The sequence below is a fragment of the Apaloderma vittatum genome, unplaced genomic scaffold (assembly GCF_000703405.1).
Source record: "Apaloderma vittatum isolate BGI_N311 unplaced genomic scaffold, ASM70340v1 scaffold15653, whole genome shotgun sequence".
NCBI lineage: Eukaryota > Metazoa > Chordata > Aves > Trogoniformes > Trogonidae > Apaloderma > Apaloderma vittatum.
This window is the reverse complement of record NW_009707626.1, coordinates 10,884-29,876: the sequence shown is the minus strand read 5'-3', so window position 1 is coordinate 29,876 and position 18,993 is coordinate 10,884. Positions and strand designations below refer to the sequence as shown.

The 18,993-nt window shown below is 43.1% G+C and overlaps 2 protein-coding genes across 2 annotated transcripts in view; one reads left to right on the top strand and one right to left on the bottom strand.

Annotated features, from left to right (window-relative positions):
- GNAL (guanine nucleotide binding protein (G protein), alpha activating activity polypeptide, olfactory type) overlaps nt 1-6,937 on the top strand; it is a 14,671-nt gene extending 7,734 nt beyond the window's left edge. The window contains exon 7 of the mRNA XM_009866284.1: nt 4,995-6,937. Within this exon, the coding sequence (XP_009864586.1) occupies nt 4,995-5,141 (147 nt within the window). The 3' untranslated portion in view covers nt 5,142-6,937. The remainder of the gene's footprint in view (nt 1-4,994) is intronic.
- Nucleotides 6,938-8,263: 1,326 nt separating this feature from the next.
- On the bottom strand, nt 8,264-18,265 carry MPPE1 (metallophosphoesterase 1). The gene is made up of 9 exons (XM_009866283.1): nt 17,884-18,265; nt 16,947-17,055; nt 14,998-15,101; nt 14,297-14,377; nt 12,330-12,438; nt 11,350-11,421; nt 11,116-11,238; nt 10,183-10,323; nt 8,264-8,749 (listed from the first exon to the last, which is right to left on the bottom strand). The coding sequence occupies exons 1-9, from the start codon at nt 18,156-18,158 to the stop codon at nt 8,567-8,569; spliced, it is 1,197 nt and encodes a 398-aa protein (XP_009864585.1). The 5' UTR covers nt 18,159-18,265; the 3' UTR covers nt 8,264-8,566.
- Between the last annotated feature and the right edge of the window lie 728 nt (nt 18,266-18,993).

The following is an 18,993-nucleotide window of genomic DNA, read 5'->3' as shown; positions in this document are numbered from 1 at the left end:
GTTAATGAGGTTTTCTGTGCTCGTCTTTACCCATAAGATGTTATGGGCTGTTGTTTTGAGTATTTTGTGTATCAGTCTGGTCCGTGTTTAAGCAAATAGGCTTCTTCTGGTTTTTTGTCCTGCATTTCTTCAGGGGCTTTGGCAGTGGTCTGCTGGCAAGACAGAATGAACAGAAAAGCAGATTTTAGCCTGAAATTTTCTGTTGTGCCAGTTAGGAGGTTTGCCTCACCCTAGGACTGGTGTCATGGCCCTGTCGAGGAGTTGTAAGAAAGTTTCCTTGTCTGTTCACAGTTATTCGTACAGTTAAGGTTTCCTCCAGAGCTGGAGCTGAAGACGTGTTGTCTACGTTTTGCAGATAGAAGCAGTTAGCAGGTGCGTGATCACAGCCCCGCACTGCTGTCAGACACAGGGCTTAATGCAGCTTCACTCACGTTGAGTCATTCCCACAGTGTGAAGCAGCAATGGACGCCAGAACCAAAGCCTATCCATCTTGCCCTGCTGGTAGAAACTGTATGGGGGTGTTTAAGGGGAAAAATTTCATGATTAGAATTAAGAATTTTGAAGTCATTATGCATTTGCAAGTATTGTTAGGATTTACAGCTGTTGATGCAACGGGAAAGAAAGAAGCAATTAACTGTGTTCACACTTCGGGGCTTTTTGCTCACAACTTTAACCTTCTGGATGTCGAGGAAAAATGTCAGATTGTGCTGTGTTAACGAGAGAGTTCGAAAAAAAAAAGACCCTACTTCAAGCTAAACCTCTTTCATAATGCTGAAATGACCTGAAGTTGTGCCAAGGGAAGTTTAGATTGGATATTAGGAAAAATTTCTTCACCACAGGGGTTGTGAAGCACTGGAGCAGGCTGCCCAGGGAAGTGGTGGAGTCACCATCTCTGGAGGTATTTAAAAGGCGTGTAGGTGTGGTGCTTCGGGACTTGGTGGACTCGGCGTTGCCACGTGAACAGGAATGGACTTGGATGGACTTGTGTGGACTTGGATGATCTTAAAGGTCTTTTCCAACCTGAATAATTCTGTGATCTCCCCGATAAGCAATGTTCGTGTGTCTGTCTCCTGGGTTTATGCTTCATTTCTCAGTGTAAAGGAACAGAGGGATGTAGTGATTTGAGCAACTGCTTTAAACTTTTCAGCTGTTTGAAATTCAAGTCTTGCAAGCGAAGTGTTTCTCCTGCCTAAATGGTCTGAACAGCCCCTGTGTGCCCTGAGTAATGCAGCCACACATGGGCCCAGCATGGAGGTCGAGTAGAAACAGGGACTTCCAGATTCCTGGCGTCGGGCACAAAAGGCTGGGGTTTCAGAGAAAGGGGGACAAAGGGGACGGGGTAAAAAAAGCACAGCATGCGGACTGGGGAGGGGTCTGATGTCCTTACTCAGGTGTGAGGAAGAAAGGATGTGTATTTTCTACCTACGGCCTTCTTGGCTTTGCTCTATACGTTTCTTTCCAGGTCTCTTCATTTATAACCGTTTACTTGTCTCACTCTGTTAAGTTTGGAGGCACAGTCAGAGAAATCTGGTTTTATGCATTTGGAAGTTTTATGGCGATTTTTATCAGGGTAGCGGGTCTGCATAAGGTGGGGATACGTGTGGAAACCGCTGCCATGGCGCTGCACCCCTTAAAACTCTGCCTGGCTGCAGGCAGTGGTACTGGCAAATTCAAAGCATGTTGATTTGAAGAACTTCAGAAGGAGGTTAAATCAAAACACATTTTGAGAAACTATTGCCGCGTGGTGGTATATGAGTGTTGGGAAGGCAAAATACATCGGCTACTGGTTTCGGGATTGGTGTGGGGTCCTGTGGCCTCCAGGGGCTTTGGCGACAGGCCTGGCTGCTCAGCACCCTTGGTTTCTGACAGGGGGAGTCGGGGGCAAGGGCTGGTAGGTTGTATCTTGTTGGGAATTCTCCTTCCTTCTCGTTGGGAATTCTCCTTCCTTCGGTTCAGGCCTGTCCCCTCTCCTCCCAAGCTCCTTGCAGAGGCAGCCTGCTCATGTGCTCCTTGCTAAGGTGACTCCCCAGCCCCATTTTGGTGTTTTGTACACAGGGCTCTCCAGCTGCTGATGTTATGTTTCAATAACATATCCAGCGTATAGACAGCCCCTCTTAAAACAGTGGCGTGACCTCTCTGATTCATGCTGGGTTTTAAAAAATCTGAATCCAGGAGGTGGAGAAGCTGCTGTGCAAACAGACAGATGAGGCTCCCTCAAATCGTGCGTTTGGCTCGTCACTGAAAACTCTCATCCTGAGCCCCACAGTACAGGGATGCCATATTAAATCCTCCCCCTTTTTTAATAGGAAATTAAATAATCTTTCTTTGTTGTTCCAGGGAATGTTAATTTCCCCTCCGAACTGGTGCTAAGTAACACACTACTATTCAAAATTCCTTCCGACTAGATGTGTAAAATGCCTAGCTATTGTAAAATGAGAGGTACTGAGCTGTCCAGGGACCCATGCCTTGTGTAAGTGGGTGTCCCCAGAACGTGGTGGGCAGTGTACTACCATAGGCATTAGTGGAATCAGTGCATGACAAACAGAAGCAAACACTTGGTGAAAGAACGCTTATTTTACCAAAACACAAGAAAAAGCCGTGAACCTTGAGTTGGTGGGGTGGTGTGCTCCCTGCTGCCTGCATCTGGGTAGCACTTGACAGTCTTCGTAGCTTGTCCCTCACTGATTGCATGTGACATTTAGTCCTAGAAAAAGCACATTGTGTTGGGGGTCTGATCCCCATCTAGCATCCTTACGGTACGTAACTGCTGTGTGTGGACCACGCGGCGATGTTGATGCGTCAACGTTAGTTTAGGCCTTAGGAAGAAGTTCTTTACTATGAAGGTAGTTAAGACCCTGGAACAGATTGCCCAGAGAAGTTGTGGATGCCCCCTCCCTGGAAGTGTCCAAGGCCAGGCTGGATGGGACTCTGAGCAACCTGATCTAGTGGGAGCGTCCCTGCCCATTGAAGGGGGGTGGAACTAGATGATCTTGAAGGTTCCTTCCAACACAAACCATTCTATGATCCTGTGCACTGTTGCAGTGCACTGAGGTGGTGCTGCTCGAAGGAAGTGCACTGGAAGAGGTGAGGGCAAGGGGGCAGCCCCAGCTGGCGCTGCCCAGGGGTCTGTAGGTCTCAGACGGTGCAGAGCAAAAGAGCCACAGAGCCCTGCAACACACTGAGGCTTGTGAGTTAGGAAGGAACCATCTTTTGGAGCACTGTATTCTTTTCAAAGTCCGATTTTTAAAAAAGTTCGTTAGCTGGTCTCCTTGCTGCATATGGGTGGCGGCATTATATGGCTGTCATATAGAAGAGATCTGCAGGGGGAAGAAAGAAAATAAAACAGGTATTGTATCAAAACTGGAAATACTATTGCGTTTTCTTACTGTTTTAAAATCAGTATCATCTTGAATGTCCATGCACACCATTGTCCTTTTGGCCCTTGGGTTCCTCAGGGTCTGATTTCCCCCAGACTTTGCAAGACAACAAACAACCCTTCTGGGAGATTTTGCAGGGAGATAAATACAATCTACATTTTAGCTGAGTTTCAGCAACTTGCCACTATTGCAGTAATTTGTAAAACTTTTTTTTTCTTGTTTGATTATTGTTTAGCATACCTCATGCTTCAGATATGATCTGAACAACTTACCCTTCAATGTAATACATTATTAAATTGATATTTTTCATGAGGGTGAGGTATTGAGTGTAGCTTAATAAAAAGAACATAATTTTTAGTATACATATGGAACACCTCCTGTTTAATTGGTGTAGAATATCTGATGTTACCTAAGTTACCTGCAACAATCTGCAATTTCTTGTTGATGTAATTACATAAATCATGCCTTCTAAATGTTTATAGGTCAATCCTACACATAAAATACATCACTGTATTAAGACTACGTAGTGTAACTAGAGGGAGAGAAAACATTGAGTTTTGTTTAGTAAGCATAATTCTTAATAAAAATCAGAAAAATATTTATTAAAATTAGTGCCCAAGAACTGACCTTCTGCCTTCATGACATTGCATGTATATTCTGTAAGATAATGAGCTAGAATGGATTTATATTTATCAGCCCTACAGTAATACAGGACAAAATAAAGACTTTTAACAAGATAACCATGGGCAAAGTGATGCTAGTGCTCAAGTTAGCAGCCTAAAAAGTTATGAGGTAGCCTTGCAAGAATTCAGTTCTGTCTGGTCTGATGTTTACTGGATTTGTGCATATTTTATTATTCTCTGGGAACCCGGTCATTCTGGCGAGAGTTCCGCCACATCCTGGTCTCTGTAATGACCCCAGCTCCTCAGCCGGCCTGGCAGGGGCTCCGGGTAAAGGGAACTTCAGGGGCCTTCAGCTGCCAGAAGTGGAAGCAGTTGGATGCTGTTCTCTGCCGCTACAAGCTTCACAGCTGGGAGCTTTTCAGGGGGCCAGTTAGCTCAGTGGTTTGAGCACGGTGCTGGCAACAATGACCAACACCGAGGTCACGGGTTCGATTCCCGCTCGCTTCCCATGTCGCCTGGTCTTGGTCCCCATGTGTTGCCTGGTCTAGTCAAGAGGTGGCGTCCCTGCCCATAGCAGGGAGGTTGGACTAGATGATCTCTAAGGTCCCTTCCAGCTTAGGCCATTCTATGATTCAGATTTGTGTTGCTGATTTGAAACAAAAGTTTAGAAGTTTGCCACATGATGGCACCCAAAAAGAAGAGGAAACGATTCCTGGGGTGAGCTGCACGGTGATGTGCAAACATCACAGGCTTGTGCAAATGGTGGGAGCGTCAGTGGTGCTTACAAAGCACTAACTGTAACTTTTTGAATCTTCATTTCACATCTGTGATTCATTTGGGACCAGACCACAGCCCTCCATTTATGTATTTATTTTAGTGATCTGTGTACAGAATTTCCTGGGGTTCTTGGTACTCCCTAAGTCTACAGGCTGCTGAGATGTGAAACCTGTGGTGGCACCTGACCCTTTCTCCCTCATCCTCCCTTTTTCCACAGAGGATAAGCACGGCGAGTGGAGACGGCCGGCACTATTGTTACCCACACTTCACGTGTGCAGTGGACACAGAAAATATCCGCAGAGTGTTCAACGACTGTCGAGACATCATTCAGAGGATGCACCTCCGCCAGTACGAACTCTTGTGAGGGGGATCACCGTGGAACCTGTGGTTTTAAATTCTTTGCTCCTTACTCTTTCTCTTGATACTACCCCACACAGGGTGGAGGAATATACTATAGAAATGTCAGTCTCTTCACTTTGTTTACTTTAATTATTTAGCCGTAAAGCTGATTTGAAGCAAGTCTGGGTTGGTTTTCCTTCATGCTTTTTGGGACAATTTTTGTGCTTTATTTTGACATGCCACTTCTTCGTCATTCCACTAAGCCCTTTGGCTACCTCTGTTCCCTTAGGTTTTGTTATTCTGACTGCACGTGACCTGCTAAATTTTTTCCAGCAGGTCAGCGTCAGCTGAAACTGGTATGTCAGCTGGATGACACTAAAGTCCTAGCTATCCCTCTGTGTGGGTTTCCTTTTTAACATGACATTGAAGAGTACTTGATGGGTGAAAAAAAAAAAAAGATTAATGCACTTTGTATCAGGTTATTAAATACTGTTGAGGAAGTAGACACACAATGTAGCAGCACCACAATATTTATTACTCTGTCACAGTTTTTAGCATTTCTGAGTTGCAGGTCAACTGATAAAGTGACCTCCTCTTTTAAGCCGTTACTGGCACAGGAAGTAGAGTAGAAAATGAGAGGAACAGTGAAGAAAAAGCAATTTTTCTGGGGTTTTGGAGCTAAGTGTCTCTGCACACCTCAGGCGTTTGAATTACAGCTACTTTTCAGCCTGTTGCATCTAGGCAGAAAATTTACCACCCTCACTTACGTTATTTGTGCTGTCCACAAATGATCCTTTTAGTTCAGATCATTCTTGGACAACGGTCCTCTCCCTATATATATTTTTTTTTTGTTTTACTGCTGGTTTATTATATTGTACAGACTGTAAAATGTAATATTATTTTGTACAACTTTATTGAAGAAAAATACTTGTAGAAGATCTTTGTGCCTTGATTATGGCTGTACCTGTAAAATGAGCTAAGATGTAAGTATGTTTTTGATTGCGCTGTACAGCTTGATGTCAACCTTACCTGCAGCAGTGACTGGAGGTAAGAACTTTATCTGTAGAGTTTAGGGTTTTTTTTCTGGTTTATATAAAAATGCTCTTTAGTATAAAAATTATAAATTATGCAAATTAACCACTTACCTTTCCAAGTAAGGTATTACAGTCACCGGATGTTGCAGCAAACATGCCTTTCTCTTTTGAAGTCTCAGCTTTAAAACATTGGAATTCATTCAAGTGTCCAAATTGCAACCTGGTGTTGTTTTAATGGGAACCAAGGTTTTTTTTTTTTTTCCTTTATATTTAGAAAATATGTTTGGTAATTCTTTGGTCATTCATAGAACTTCACAATTGCACAGACCGATTGTGAATGTGTAAAAGCACCATTATATAGAGCTCTTCAATCTTTGTACCAACAGCGGCTTTCATTGTGCAAGTAAATAGTGAGAAAGAAGAAAAAAAAGGTGTATAAACCCTTGTGTCTGGCCTAAGAGAATTACAAGATGACATTTTTATTTCTCTTTTAATAAAGAGACACATTAGAAAATTGTTTTATTTTAAATATTGTAGAATCAAAATGTGTGAATATTTCTCAAACTTGAATAATTTATGCAAATGACATTCTCAAAACAAGTTGTGGTACAGTACAATATATAAAAAGCAAGAATTGCTGTAGCAATAAGGCATGTCCTTTTTAGTAACTATAACACTGCTTTATATTTTATACATAGGTGTTTTATGTCTGTGACTATATACTTTTCCTGTGTCCAAGATAACCTGTACAAATGTCTAAAATTACAGTTGCAATAACAGAAACCTAGAGAAGTGTTAGACTACATTACTTTATAGAGTGTTTTACCACACTTTGAACCGTTCCTCCCACTTCATTTTAAATTTAGGGAGAGATTAAGAGCTAACACATTCCCCACACCGGCATATAAAGCAGCGGCTTTGATTAACTTTTTACTAGAAGTATTAGTTTTAAACCCCAATCAGTCATCTTTTTAAAATCAGACTACAGATGAACTGAGAATTTGTTTCTATTTGATGATAAATAATCCCATTTTAGATACTACAATATGACCATTTCCTCTTCCCAGAAATGTGTATACTTTGGTATCTGTACGTTCAATTTAGTCAGCAGGTATTTCCCAGAAAATGAAAGGCTGGGTGGAATAAGCTAGTAATAACAACAAACAAAATTCCCCAACGCAAAGATTCTCTCGCTTCCCGTGCCGAAGAAAGTAGCAGAGCGAATAACAAAAGACAGTCTTTGCTTTTAAATACAACCCCAAGCCCTGGAGTTCAGGTTAGAGCTCCCGGCCTCTGCAGGAATGTCAGCCGCAAAGCTGGTCCTGGGGTGAAACAGGTCCGCTGAGGGGGTGGGGAGAAGCGGTAGGTTTGTCGCATCTTCCCGTGTGGGCAGCGCGCTGAGGCGCTTAGTTCAGCGGTTCCGCTCTCCGTGCTGCCGTCGCCACTGGAGCTAGTGCAGTTCAAAACGTGGCTCTGCAGCAAGTTCAGAGATCTTGGTGGCCCCACAGGCTTCTAAAATAATGCGAGTTCCTCTCCGTGTCTGGCCCTAGAGTGCGGGCCAAGGCACAGGGTAACGTTACTGCAGCTGTATTTGACCTTCCTTCTTGCAGAAGATCGGCAACTGGAGGGCCCCTCACCACACAGAGCTCTGGGATGCAATAGGGCCCTCTTTTTTTTTTTTTTTTTTTTTTTTTTAAAGCTCATCATAGCACATCTTTTTTTAAAAAAAAAACAGCAGCTTGAGGTGTCGCCCTAAGATTTTTTTTAAGCAGGTTTCAAGTATATGTCAGCAAACTGGATCCACAAGCTTCTTCTTGTTGTTGTCTGGTAGAAGATGGTAACTGCAAATTGTAGTCAGCTAACGAGCTAACGTGTCAGGAACCAGAAGATTTCTTGTCCCAAACGACAGTCCCTTACAGACGACATCCTAAAGAGGTTCCAGAAATCCACATCTCTCAGTGCTGATGATCTAGTTTTCTGCCTGACCCTAACAAACACGAGTATGACGTTCGAAGGGCCATGCAGCAATAAAACAGAGAAACGTTTCCAGTTTGCAGGACCGAGCCTCCACCAGGGTAAGACACTAGTGCAGACAAGTGATGAGGCTATAGGATTTACATACTGTACAGTTACACTTTTAATATACATATTTGATACAAAAAAAAAAAATCTAGCAGGAAAAGGACTCGTTTGATTGTAGAATACAGTATTTTTGTACAGCATGAGACGTTCATTTCAGTTAATTATTTATCCTGTAGTAGTCATATCAGCTGTATAAGACTTCTATGGTATGTGTAAATGCAACCTGCCTTCAGACTAGCAATCAAATTAGGTCATTTGCTGGCATGAATATAGTCCGATGTTTGACTGTTCTCAGCTTTGGTATTTCAGTGACTGAATGCAGATGTCTGGCTCTTCATACCGCTTTATGCTTACTGATTAAACGCTGAGCAAAATAAAATGGGGGAGTGAGAAGCTGAAAATGAGCTAGTACCAGGATGACAAGCAGCGCACCTGCTGCACAGTACATAGTAAAGACTCTGCTCTCATACGGAAGGAAGCATTTTTGGAGGGAGAAGTCAGTCGGTGTTATGCTGCCCTGGAAAAGAAAGGAAGACTGTCACTTTGCTGTTAGAGTGGGTTCTGAATCAGGACTAAACACCACGGCTGTCAGATCTCCAATTTCTAAATTCTGCGTTGGGCAGCAAGGGTTGGGGCCAGTTTCCTCGTACCAGTGCCTTGTCCAGGGAGCTGACGAGCCTGCACCTTGTGGTGCTGGGCACTAACTGGAATATCTGCCTGGCCAACGTTAGCCCGGAGGCCAGTCTTCCCCAGTTTACATCTAGAGTGCATAGAGAGCTGGGCTCCACCTCCGCTCTGCCTTCAAGAGAAGCCCAACATTAGCTGCTGTAAATCCACATGGAAGGAGCCTTCCCAGGCCAAAGGTAGTGCCTGTGAGTGTGCCCCCTCCTCCTCCCAAGCCCTCCTCCTACCCAGCACATGCTGCAAAAAACACGTTGGCTAATCCAAACTCCAAATGTGAACTTCAGGAACAGCGACCTTCATTGGGTTTTCGGCTTGGCTTTGTGGTTCAAATTAAAGTTTACAACAGAGGGAGGCCAAGTAGCGAAGGCAATGCAACTTCAATTAGCCAACTTCTTGTTCTGCAGCGTGCACTGCCTGGTGTGTGCCGAGAGCGTGTGTAGTTTGAAGGCAGCTACTCAGGAATATGGAATTAACAGAACTACTTTCAACAAGAAATATTAACAGTTGCATAAAATTAATTTAAAAGTTTGGGGTTATCTGTGTATTAAGCAGCCTAAACTCAACAGCAGTAAAAAAAGAGATGAACTAGTCCCCTCGCCTCTCCAAGTAACAGACTACTCTGTTAAACAGATTGTAGGTTTTGCTTCTTACTCCCAGGTTTCTAGGATTTATTCTCTTTTATTTTTTGGACTGGGGAACTAATTGATTTACCTCTTGAGGATATACCAAGCACTGGAACTGCCTGCGAAAGCATAACCAACACACTGCATATACAATGTGGATTGGAAATGAGGAGGCACACTGTTGGCACGTGACAGCCGTTTTCCCTGGGTGAAGCGGTTGATGCACAAGTTGGGAAACTGTGATCATCACCCGAGAGAGAGTTGGAGGTGGAGATGGTCTCGTTTTCATAGTTGGTAAATCAACCAAGCCAAACTAGTCTTTCTACTGTTCAGTGCACAATACTGATTATTTTTACAAGTCGATAGTTTACAATGCACCCTCTTTATAAGAAAATGTTAGATGCTTGTACCCAGATACTAATTAGATCTTTAACAGCATTGCTTTGTACCACACAGAACATGTGGCTCCCACAAATGTACTTTATAAAGTGGATGCAGTGTACTGAGTGGGTTGGGTGGGTAGGCATTTTTTTTAATTTTTTTTTTGTTTTTACAGGTAGAATCAGTTTTAAAATATAGCTGACTGCCATGTTGATTTATTTATGAAAGTTATCTGACAAAAATAAAAAAAATTAAAACTTACCATGATGAAACTAGGATTGTTTCTATTCCTCCAACTGAATGACGGGACGCTGATTTCTGGAATTTTCCCCACGTGCAGCACTTCACAAGCACTGTGTGTGTGCCCACTGAGAATCAAACGGGGCTGAAACCACCATATCAGCTAGAACACAAAATGATAAAGCACAAAAAATTAAGTCATAACTAAAAAGAAGCTGAGCTTAAAACCCCTTTTTTTTCTTCTAACATAATGAAATTACAGTCCTAATATTCTTACAAAATATTTTACACATCTGTTTTCCAGTAAGACGGGTGTTGATACTGTAAAATTAATCTTGCCCATTTGGCTGTCATCCCACATACTGGACTTTTTTAGCGGGAGGGGTCATACAGAACAAAAAACGAAGGCAACAGCCTTCTGCGGACACCACAAATAGAAAAACCTTGGGTTTAGTAAAGCAGTGCTGTTTTCTTGCCTAGGGGAGGATCTTGCATTGCCAATCTTGAGTGAAGACATTTATGCAGAAGGAAATAAATACTGTCCATTATATTTTTGGGGGAGGGGAATCCTCTGACTTCACATTTTCATGTTACCAATTCAGCAAAACAGCGCTTTCAAAGCGTTGGGAGGTGGTGGCTTTCTTCCAGCTTTGTCGGTAACCTGTGCAGTACGGAATGCTAGACTGGAGGTTAAGAGTGCTGCTGCACACTTAAGAGCACCAGGACTCGGGGCCTGTGCCTGGGAAACGCAGCAGGATCGAGACCATGACCACGATGGTGCCCAGGGGAGCAGCACTAACCAGTGGCTCTCAAAGGCCTCATTAAAGCAGGCTCAGCTCTGGGCTGTTTGTCCCAGCTGACATCTTTTCCACGTTTTTTTAATCTGGATACAGCTTACGATAGTGTTCCCCTCCCATCCACCCACCAGTATACTCAGGTGCCCAATAAATCAAACCTTTTGTGATGCTTCTTGGGACAGTACGTCGTACTTTTCTTTAAATGGGCTGTTCTTCTCCTCTGGAGGAGCAGAATCTTCGCCGCTGCATTCAGCATCATTTTTCCGATAGAGAGGGTAATGCTGGGAGAAGTTCAAAGTAAGGATCAGTTGTTACCAATCCCGGCCTTCAAGGACCAGTGATAGATACACTAAAAACATGTCAACACGCTGCCTCACCTGCCCATAACGTACCTGCAGAAGGATGGGTTCCGAACCTGGAAGCTTTTCCACATCGCTGCATCTCTTGTTGGAATGATTTGGTTTCTGTGAATAAAAACCAATCCACACATACTGTTTTCTCCAGTGTGCGCCGTAGGAGTGGGGAAGGGAGTTAAGCAGCAGCTAGGGTTTGAGGGGTTTTTTTGTTGTTGTTGTGGGGGGGGTTTCTTGCAAAAAGCTATGTTGGCTCAGAGTACAGAGCTCAAATACCATCCACTGTATGAACTTTTAAGAGCCTTTACTGTGGCTGAAAGGAGAAATGTTTTAACTCCCCCTTAAATATGGCCACACTCTTCCTGAACACTGAAAGCAACAGCAAAATCTCACTGCACAAACAAGGCAAAAGATTTTAGGGGAGCCCGACAGAGACAGGAGCGAGTCTGGCAGTTTTTCCCCTGGGAGCTGGTTCCCTGAGGGACAGCCAACCCAGTCAGGCTGCCTACTGGGCGTCCCATTGGCCTATGGAAAAGGGAAGAGGAATGAAACACAAGCAGCAACTGGATTTGATGGAAAAAAATACTACAGTTAAAACATTACTAGGCTGTCAAAGCAGGATTCCAGTAGAATCACAAAACCAAAAGAATGGGCTAGCTTGAAGGATGTAAACCAGAACAACATGCATAAATACAAATGCAAGGATTAAAGTATCACGTCAAAAGAAGTGTTACTGAACATCTGCCATTTCTTGGAACAGGGAAAATGACACCCTCTGCTTGTTGGCAGTGCTGACAAGGAAGTTACTGCCACTAACACAAAGTAACACAGTTAATAGTTCAGTAGAAATGGCAGGAGGCAAACGAGTAGTAGGAAGATTTGCTAACAAGTTCAAATACGAAGTGGAAACTGATTTTGTTTCTGGAGAGTCTTAGGTATATTGTATTGCTGCAGTATCTGCATGCCCATTGCAGCAGTTGAGCTGCTGGCTATAAATCAGATTTTTATTAAACTCTTACCTGCTGGGAGCAATTCAGTTGGTGAGAAAGCGCCACAAGCTTTGCCTCTGAGGTGCGGCAGACAGCACAGCCATCACCCTCCATGGCCACGCTGTTCACTAGGACAAAACTGGAACATAGCAGGGAGTGGGAAAAGAGAAAGGGGAGGTGAGGGGGACAGGGAAGCACTTGCTGTTCACACATATGGGATAGGCTTTGTTTTATAAATCACAAGTTCCAAAGTTGGACACAGCTCAAGAAAACAGCAGAACGTAACAGCTTCCGAAATGCCAGGCTATAAATCTTCTGAGTATCCGTACTGTAGCCGCTTCTCTACCTCGTAAAGCTGCCTTATGATCAATTGCAGTATACCATATGCTGTGCTTCATGATTACACGTGATTTTTTTTTTCATATTATAATGAATACTTAAGTGGTATTCTATTGGAATGCTAGAAGCCCACCAAGCTGAATTCTGAGGAAAAGGAGAACTTGATTCTCTCCCCACACACATTTTAGACCTCAGAGATGTGATTTTAGACATCTGATTTCTTAAGAACAACTGAAAAGCAAAACAGCACTGCATTGGGCCAGCTACCCGGAACAAACTTAGTTTCATATTTTGTGGCCTTTCACACAGAAAACAGGATTTTATTTGTAATAGAATTCTGCCACAAGATTCAAACCTGTTCAGACACTCATTCGCGACTGAAGATGATATATTCCCAGTTCCATTCAGTCTGTTTTACAGACATAAATGAGCTGAATGCCTCCACTTAGGAGATACTGGTAAAAAGAAATAAATGAAAAAACACCCTAATTCTCTTTTAGCAAATTAAACTGCTTTTATACTACAAATTTGTCATAAAATAGTTTATCTAGGAACATTTCATTAGTTGTGCAGCTCAGTTCAGTTAATGGGTATGATACTAGACATACAATCTGCAACGACATGCAAGAATTCTGCTGTGCTGTTTTATCGAAGGGGACATGGAGATAGTCCTTAATATTATTTTCTAGAACAGCTGAAATACCTTTCTAGAGGGCCCCACATCTGTGTGATAAACAAAAGCATTGTACTGAGCACTCACGAAGCTCACAGATCTTCCTAAAAAAGACACACCACTCCTGGACCTGCTCAGAGTATTTCTAATGTTTGCTTAATTAAGAAAACCTGTGTAAACCTGTAGGTTTTGAATCTCACATTTCCGTGAGTGATTACAACCTGACGGCACCCATGCCAAATGCAGAGTGGCAACGGGCGTTCCCTTCACATATCAGATGTTTAAAGACAAACGCCTTTCCAGAAACCCTCTGCTGCCTATTCCTGCACCAGCAACGCCAAGGGCACACGGCAGACAGGGCAGATGCAGCGCTGTGAGAACAAGCTCTGCAATAAGGGCTACGCTAAGACAAAACCAGCTTGTGCATCATCACCCCACCCTGTGGAAGAACTGTGGCCAAGCAACTGTCACGTTCTCACATTCCTCAAACACGAGTTATGTTCTGCAGACTAAAGAAGTTATTAAAATTAATGAAACTTGTAAGCACAAAGAGGGCTTGTTTGTGTTTCTTTACTGAGTCCTATTCTTCCGTTATGTTTACAGCCACGGGTCATTGCCAGCTGCAAGGAAGTAAAAACCAAAACTGGAGAGTTTGATTGCGACTCCACAGTACTTTTCCAGTTTAAAGAAAATTGTTACAATTTACCTAGCTCAAAGTACACTTTCCACTCTGTATCAAACTAGGGTTGTGTACCAAGTGTTTAGTGTTTAACACGTCATAAGCTAAATACAAAGTAAAAAAAAAAAAAAAAAAAAGCTCTAAGCTAAACATTCCAAAACAAAAAAAAAAAAAAAAAAAAAAAAAAAAAAAAAAAGCTCTAAGCTAAACATTCCTATACTATTTAATTAGAAATTCCAATTCTTGGTTTTCATCACTCTGGTCTGCTAGCTCAATAAACATTGAACAAAAATTAAACATACTCACTTTATTCCTTTTCGAGATATTAGCTTTCCTGAAGTAAAGTTGAAAACCTTTTCAAATCGATTGACCTTGTAAGTAGTCATTCTGTGTCACAGAGCAAAAATGAAGCTGAGGTAAGAAACGGGCACTGTAGATCATCTGACACATCAAACTGCTGCTTTACAGCCTGCAGACCATCCCTGCAGCTCGCTCCTCCCATTATCTAGATCACATATTCATGCAGCAAGCTCACTGGGGTGCTGTGACACCCGTCAAGTACTTTGCCCCATCCCATCCCAGACTAAGCACAACAGTATAACCACAGAGCAGAGCAAGGGCCCTTACACTCTTCTGTGCTGAGATAACAGGAAAGGGAACATGCTCAAACTAAGCACTTTTCAGACAAGGAGGCCCAACACAAGGAAAAGCAGCTTCAAGGCTTCTCTGCCAATGCAGAAAGATCAGCTCTGAACAACTTCACATGTGCTCAGAGAACCACAAAAGTAGCCTGAAACCTCTTCTAAAAATTATTCCTAGAGTGCACTGTGCACGGACAGATACCTTTTAAGGTCTTGCTCTAAACTGCAATCCCTTCTAATTTGGTTATGATCAAAAACTTTCCATTTAACCACACAAGAGGTCACTCAGGCACAAAACCAGTTAATGTACACATGCTGACGTTTCATTCTTGGCACTTGCATACTCCCTTCACTGGCAGCACTTACTCATAGTGAAATCCAATGTCATGATTCCCAACGATAACCACTAGCTCAGTAGAAACTGGAGATTTAAACATCTTCTGAAATCTCCTGACATCATCTGCCCACGCCTGCATGAAAAAACAAATGGAGAAATTAATGCTGTGACAGTGTCAAAGGGGGCTGCGGCTGTTGCATCGGGTTCGCATAGCAAGGTTTTGGCAGGAGAGCAGCTACAGGGGCGGCTTCTGTAAGAAGCTGCTGGAAGCTTCCCCACCACCGGCCAAGGCTGAGCCCATCAGCGATGGTGGTAACACCTCTGGGGTAATATATTTAAGAAGGAAAAAAAGTCCAGCTGGGAAACAGCAATTGCAGCTGGAGAGAGGAGTGAGAATATGTGAAAGAAGCAGCTCTGCAGACACCAAGGACAGTAAAGAAGGACAGGGCAGGAGGCACTGGAGCAGGGATTTCCCCGCAGCCCATGGTGAAGAGCATGGTGAGGCAGGCTGTCCCCCTGCAGCCCATGGAGGTTAACGGTGGAGCAGATGTCCACCTGCAGCCTGTCAAGGACCTCAAGCCAGAGCAAGTGGATGTGACCCCATGGAAAGCCCACGCAGGAGCAGGGTCTGGGCAGGACCTGTGGACCCATGGAGGGAGAAGCCCACACTGGAGCAGGTTAGCTGGCAGAATTTGTGACCCCATGGAGGACTCGCACTGGAGCAGTCTGTTCCACAGCACCCCATGAAAGGGAACCACACTGCAACAGTTCTTGAAGAACTGAGCCCATGGGAAGGACCCACACTGGAGAATTTTGTGGAGCACTGTCTGCTGTGGAAGGACCCCACGCTGGAGCAGGGTAAGAGTGTTGAGGAGTCACAGAATCATAGAATCATTCAGGTTGGAAAAGACCCTTGGGATCATTGAGTCCAACCATTAATCCTACTCTACAGTTCACTCTCTAAACCATATCCCCCAACACCACATCTGAACGACCTTTAAACACCTCCAGGGATGGTGACTCAACCTGGGCAGCCTGTTCCGATGTCTGACTACTCTTTCTGTGAAAACTTTTTTCTTAATGTCCAGTCTAAACCTACTCCGTTGCAGTTTGAAGCCTCTCCACAAGGAGGAAGCAGCTGCACAGAACATCTAATGAACTGACCACAGAAATATTAGAAAAAACTTTTTCACTGTGAGGGTGACAGAGCACTGGCACAGGCTGCCCAGAGAGGTTGTGGAGTCTCCTTCTCTGGAGACATTCAAACCTGCCTGGACACGTTCCTGTGTGACCTACTGTAGGTGATCCTGCTCTGGCAGGGGGGCTGGACTAGGTGATCTTCTGAGGTCCCTTCCAATCCCTAACATGCTGTGATTCTGTGAACTGACCACAACCTCCATTCCCCATCCCCCTATGCTGCTGCAGGGGAAGAGGCAGAGAATTCAGGAGTGAAGCTGAGCCCAGGAAAAAGGGAGTAGTGGAGGGAAGGTGTTTTAAGACTTCGTTTTATTTTTCTCATTATTCTCTCTGATGTGATTGACAATGAATTAGTTTTCCCTAAGTTGAGTCTTTTTGGCCCATGGTGGTAATTGGCGAGTGATCTACCTGTCCTTACCCCAACCATGAGCTTTTAATTGTATTTTCTCTCCTCTGTCCAGCTGAGGGGGGGAGCGATAGAGTGGGTTTGGTGGGCACCTGGCATCCAGCCATGATCAACCCTCTAGAAACACATAGTACAGAAGCACACATTGAGATGTTTGCATTTTGTAAGTTTTATATGAGGGGAAAAAGTGTCAAGATACTACCAAAAATTAAGAAAAATCACAACATTTCAACTCATATCTAAAACACTAGAAACCTGTAGGACAACTGCTGTAATATTAAACAAAGCCTTGCATACCTAGTCTGCTTTTTTCTGTTATCCATTTCCTTCAAGAAGTCCTCACTTATTGAAATAAGAAAGCTGTTGATGTCATACCTGAGGTGAACTCCATTTTCCTTCATCAAAGACATCTCCCAGAATAAAAACAATATCTGGCTGCAGTAACCATATGGCAGTTTGGAAAGATCTCTCCATTTGCCATTCCCTGGAAGGAAAACACAAACCCAATCGTTGTGGCCTGACTTCTAGATGCTCAGCTCCGAATAAACAAACACAGCCTGACAGGAATGGGAAGAGGCTCCTACAGAGTGAAAGTGCTAATGAGAAATTCAAATTAAACACTTTGAAATAGGGCTTAAGTACAGTAGGTGCACCTTACCTGGTGGGTAATTCCACCACAGCACAATCAGGACCAACTCATGCAAGAAGTAATACCAGCTTGTTTATTTTTTATTACAATACCATTAAATAGCAAATAATTAGAAGAGTGAATTATTGCACATTTTACTATGCTACTGTTTCTGCAGCAAAAATTTATAATGTTCACATCACAGTAGAATTAGTATGTTCAGCATTCTGCTTTTTCTTCTTTTGGACTAACAGAAGTATGGCTTTGTTGGCAAAGGATTAGATTATCTTTGGTTTTAAAACTGATTTTGCCTAGGAACCTTCTTCTACAGAGACAAACTTCTACCAGCTTTCTTATCTCTGCAATTAAAGGTATTAATCTTGGGACATCCAAGTTATCTGGCTCTTTTTTAAGGCATTCTATAAAATATATACTGAAAAAGACTACCTGACCAAAAATGCTCAGCCATCTACACCCACATACTACCTGAACATTCAAGGCTGCACCACTTCAGTATGTCCCATTCAGTACCCTTTTAACACTGGTTTATTATCCAGCAGAGACAGGCAAGCCAGAGGCAGCATGCTTGCCTCTTATAAGTACCACAACATTGATTTGAAATATCTGTCCCATTAGCTACTATTAAAAATCCTAAATATAGGATTTAAAAAAAAACAACATTACCTTCTCAGCTTATCCAGCCAATGTCCTTGGATTTCACCAAGCAGGTGTGTATCAGCTAAAATTATGGCCTTTAGGACTGAAGCTGAAGTCTCTTTTTTATCTGTATGAGCTCCACCTTTCACTTCTGGCCATCGACATTGAAAAATTACCACATAATAAATTAAAAATTCACAAAATATGAACACAGAGCTGACAAAGCACGCAAGTTTCAGAAGGAAACAGAGTCTCTTCTTCAAAGGAAGACTCTTCACATTGGTCGAGCTAAAACTCAGCATCGCAGTACCAGCATAAGACACTTTCCCAACAGCTCAGTTCTCCTCTCTCAGATGAAAAAGGTAGGTGCTAGTCAAAGGATCACACTGGGCATCATATCAGCACAGAAACTCTGCAGAGAAAATACAAAACAAAATATTCATTAAACCAGCATTCTCTGGGAAAAGTTACCATGTGATGCTTACAGTGTTGGCTTCTTGTCATCCTGAAAGATTTGGAAATGAGTAACTGACCTAAAAAACAAAACTGGTCTTCTCCTTCATGTACACAGCCTTCAGGTACACACCCTGAGCACAGAGCTGCCTCCTCTCCCACCAAGACCAAAGCAACCAGTTTAAAGCCAGCCAGGATGGCGCATGATGCTTTTTTTTGAAAACTACACAGTGAAAACACTGTGAGTAGAGGTCAAAATAAATGAAGACAGAGTTTAACTCGAACAGTAGACACTAAAAAAAAAACCATCCATTAGACTCTATACCGTCCTGGCCACTGCAGTGCCACGCATAACCACTTTCCGGCACCCGTCACGTAACAAGACTAAGCCAAATCAATGCAATTGCCACCTTTAATACGGCTCCTTGTAATACTCTCTGAGAACCAAAAGCAATTTACTATCCCAGAAAAAGTTTACTGGAGCTTTCCAGGAACACAGTCATGGATATGCGACTGGTTAACTAACGCTGCTTCATTTCTAACAAGGGAAAAACAAGGAATATCTACGCTTTGGAAACAGGAACTGCACCACAGCTGAACAGAAATGTGTGAAAATGAGCCCAAGTTGGTAAGCTTACTGTATTTACCGATTTCTTCCACCTTGGATAGCTTGCAACCCAAACA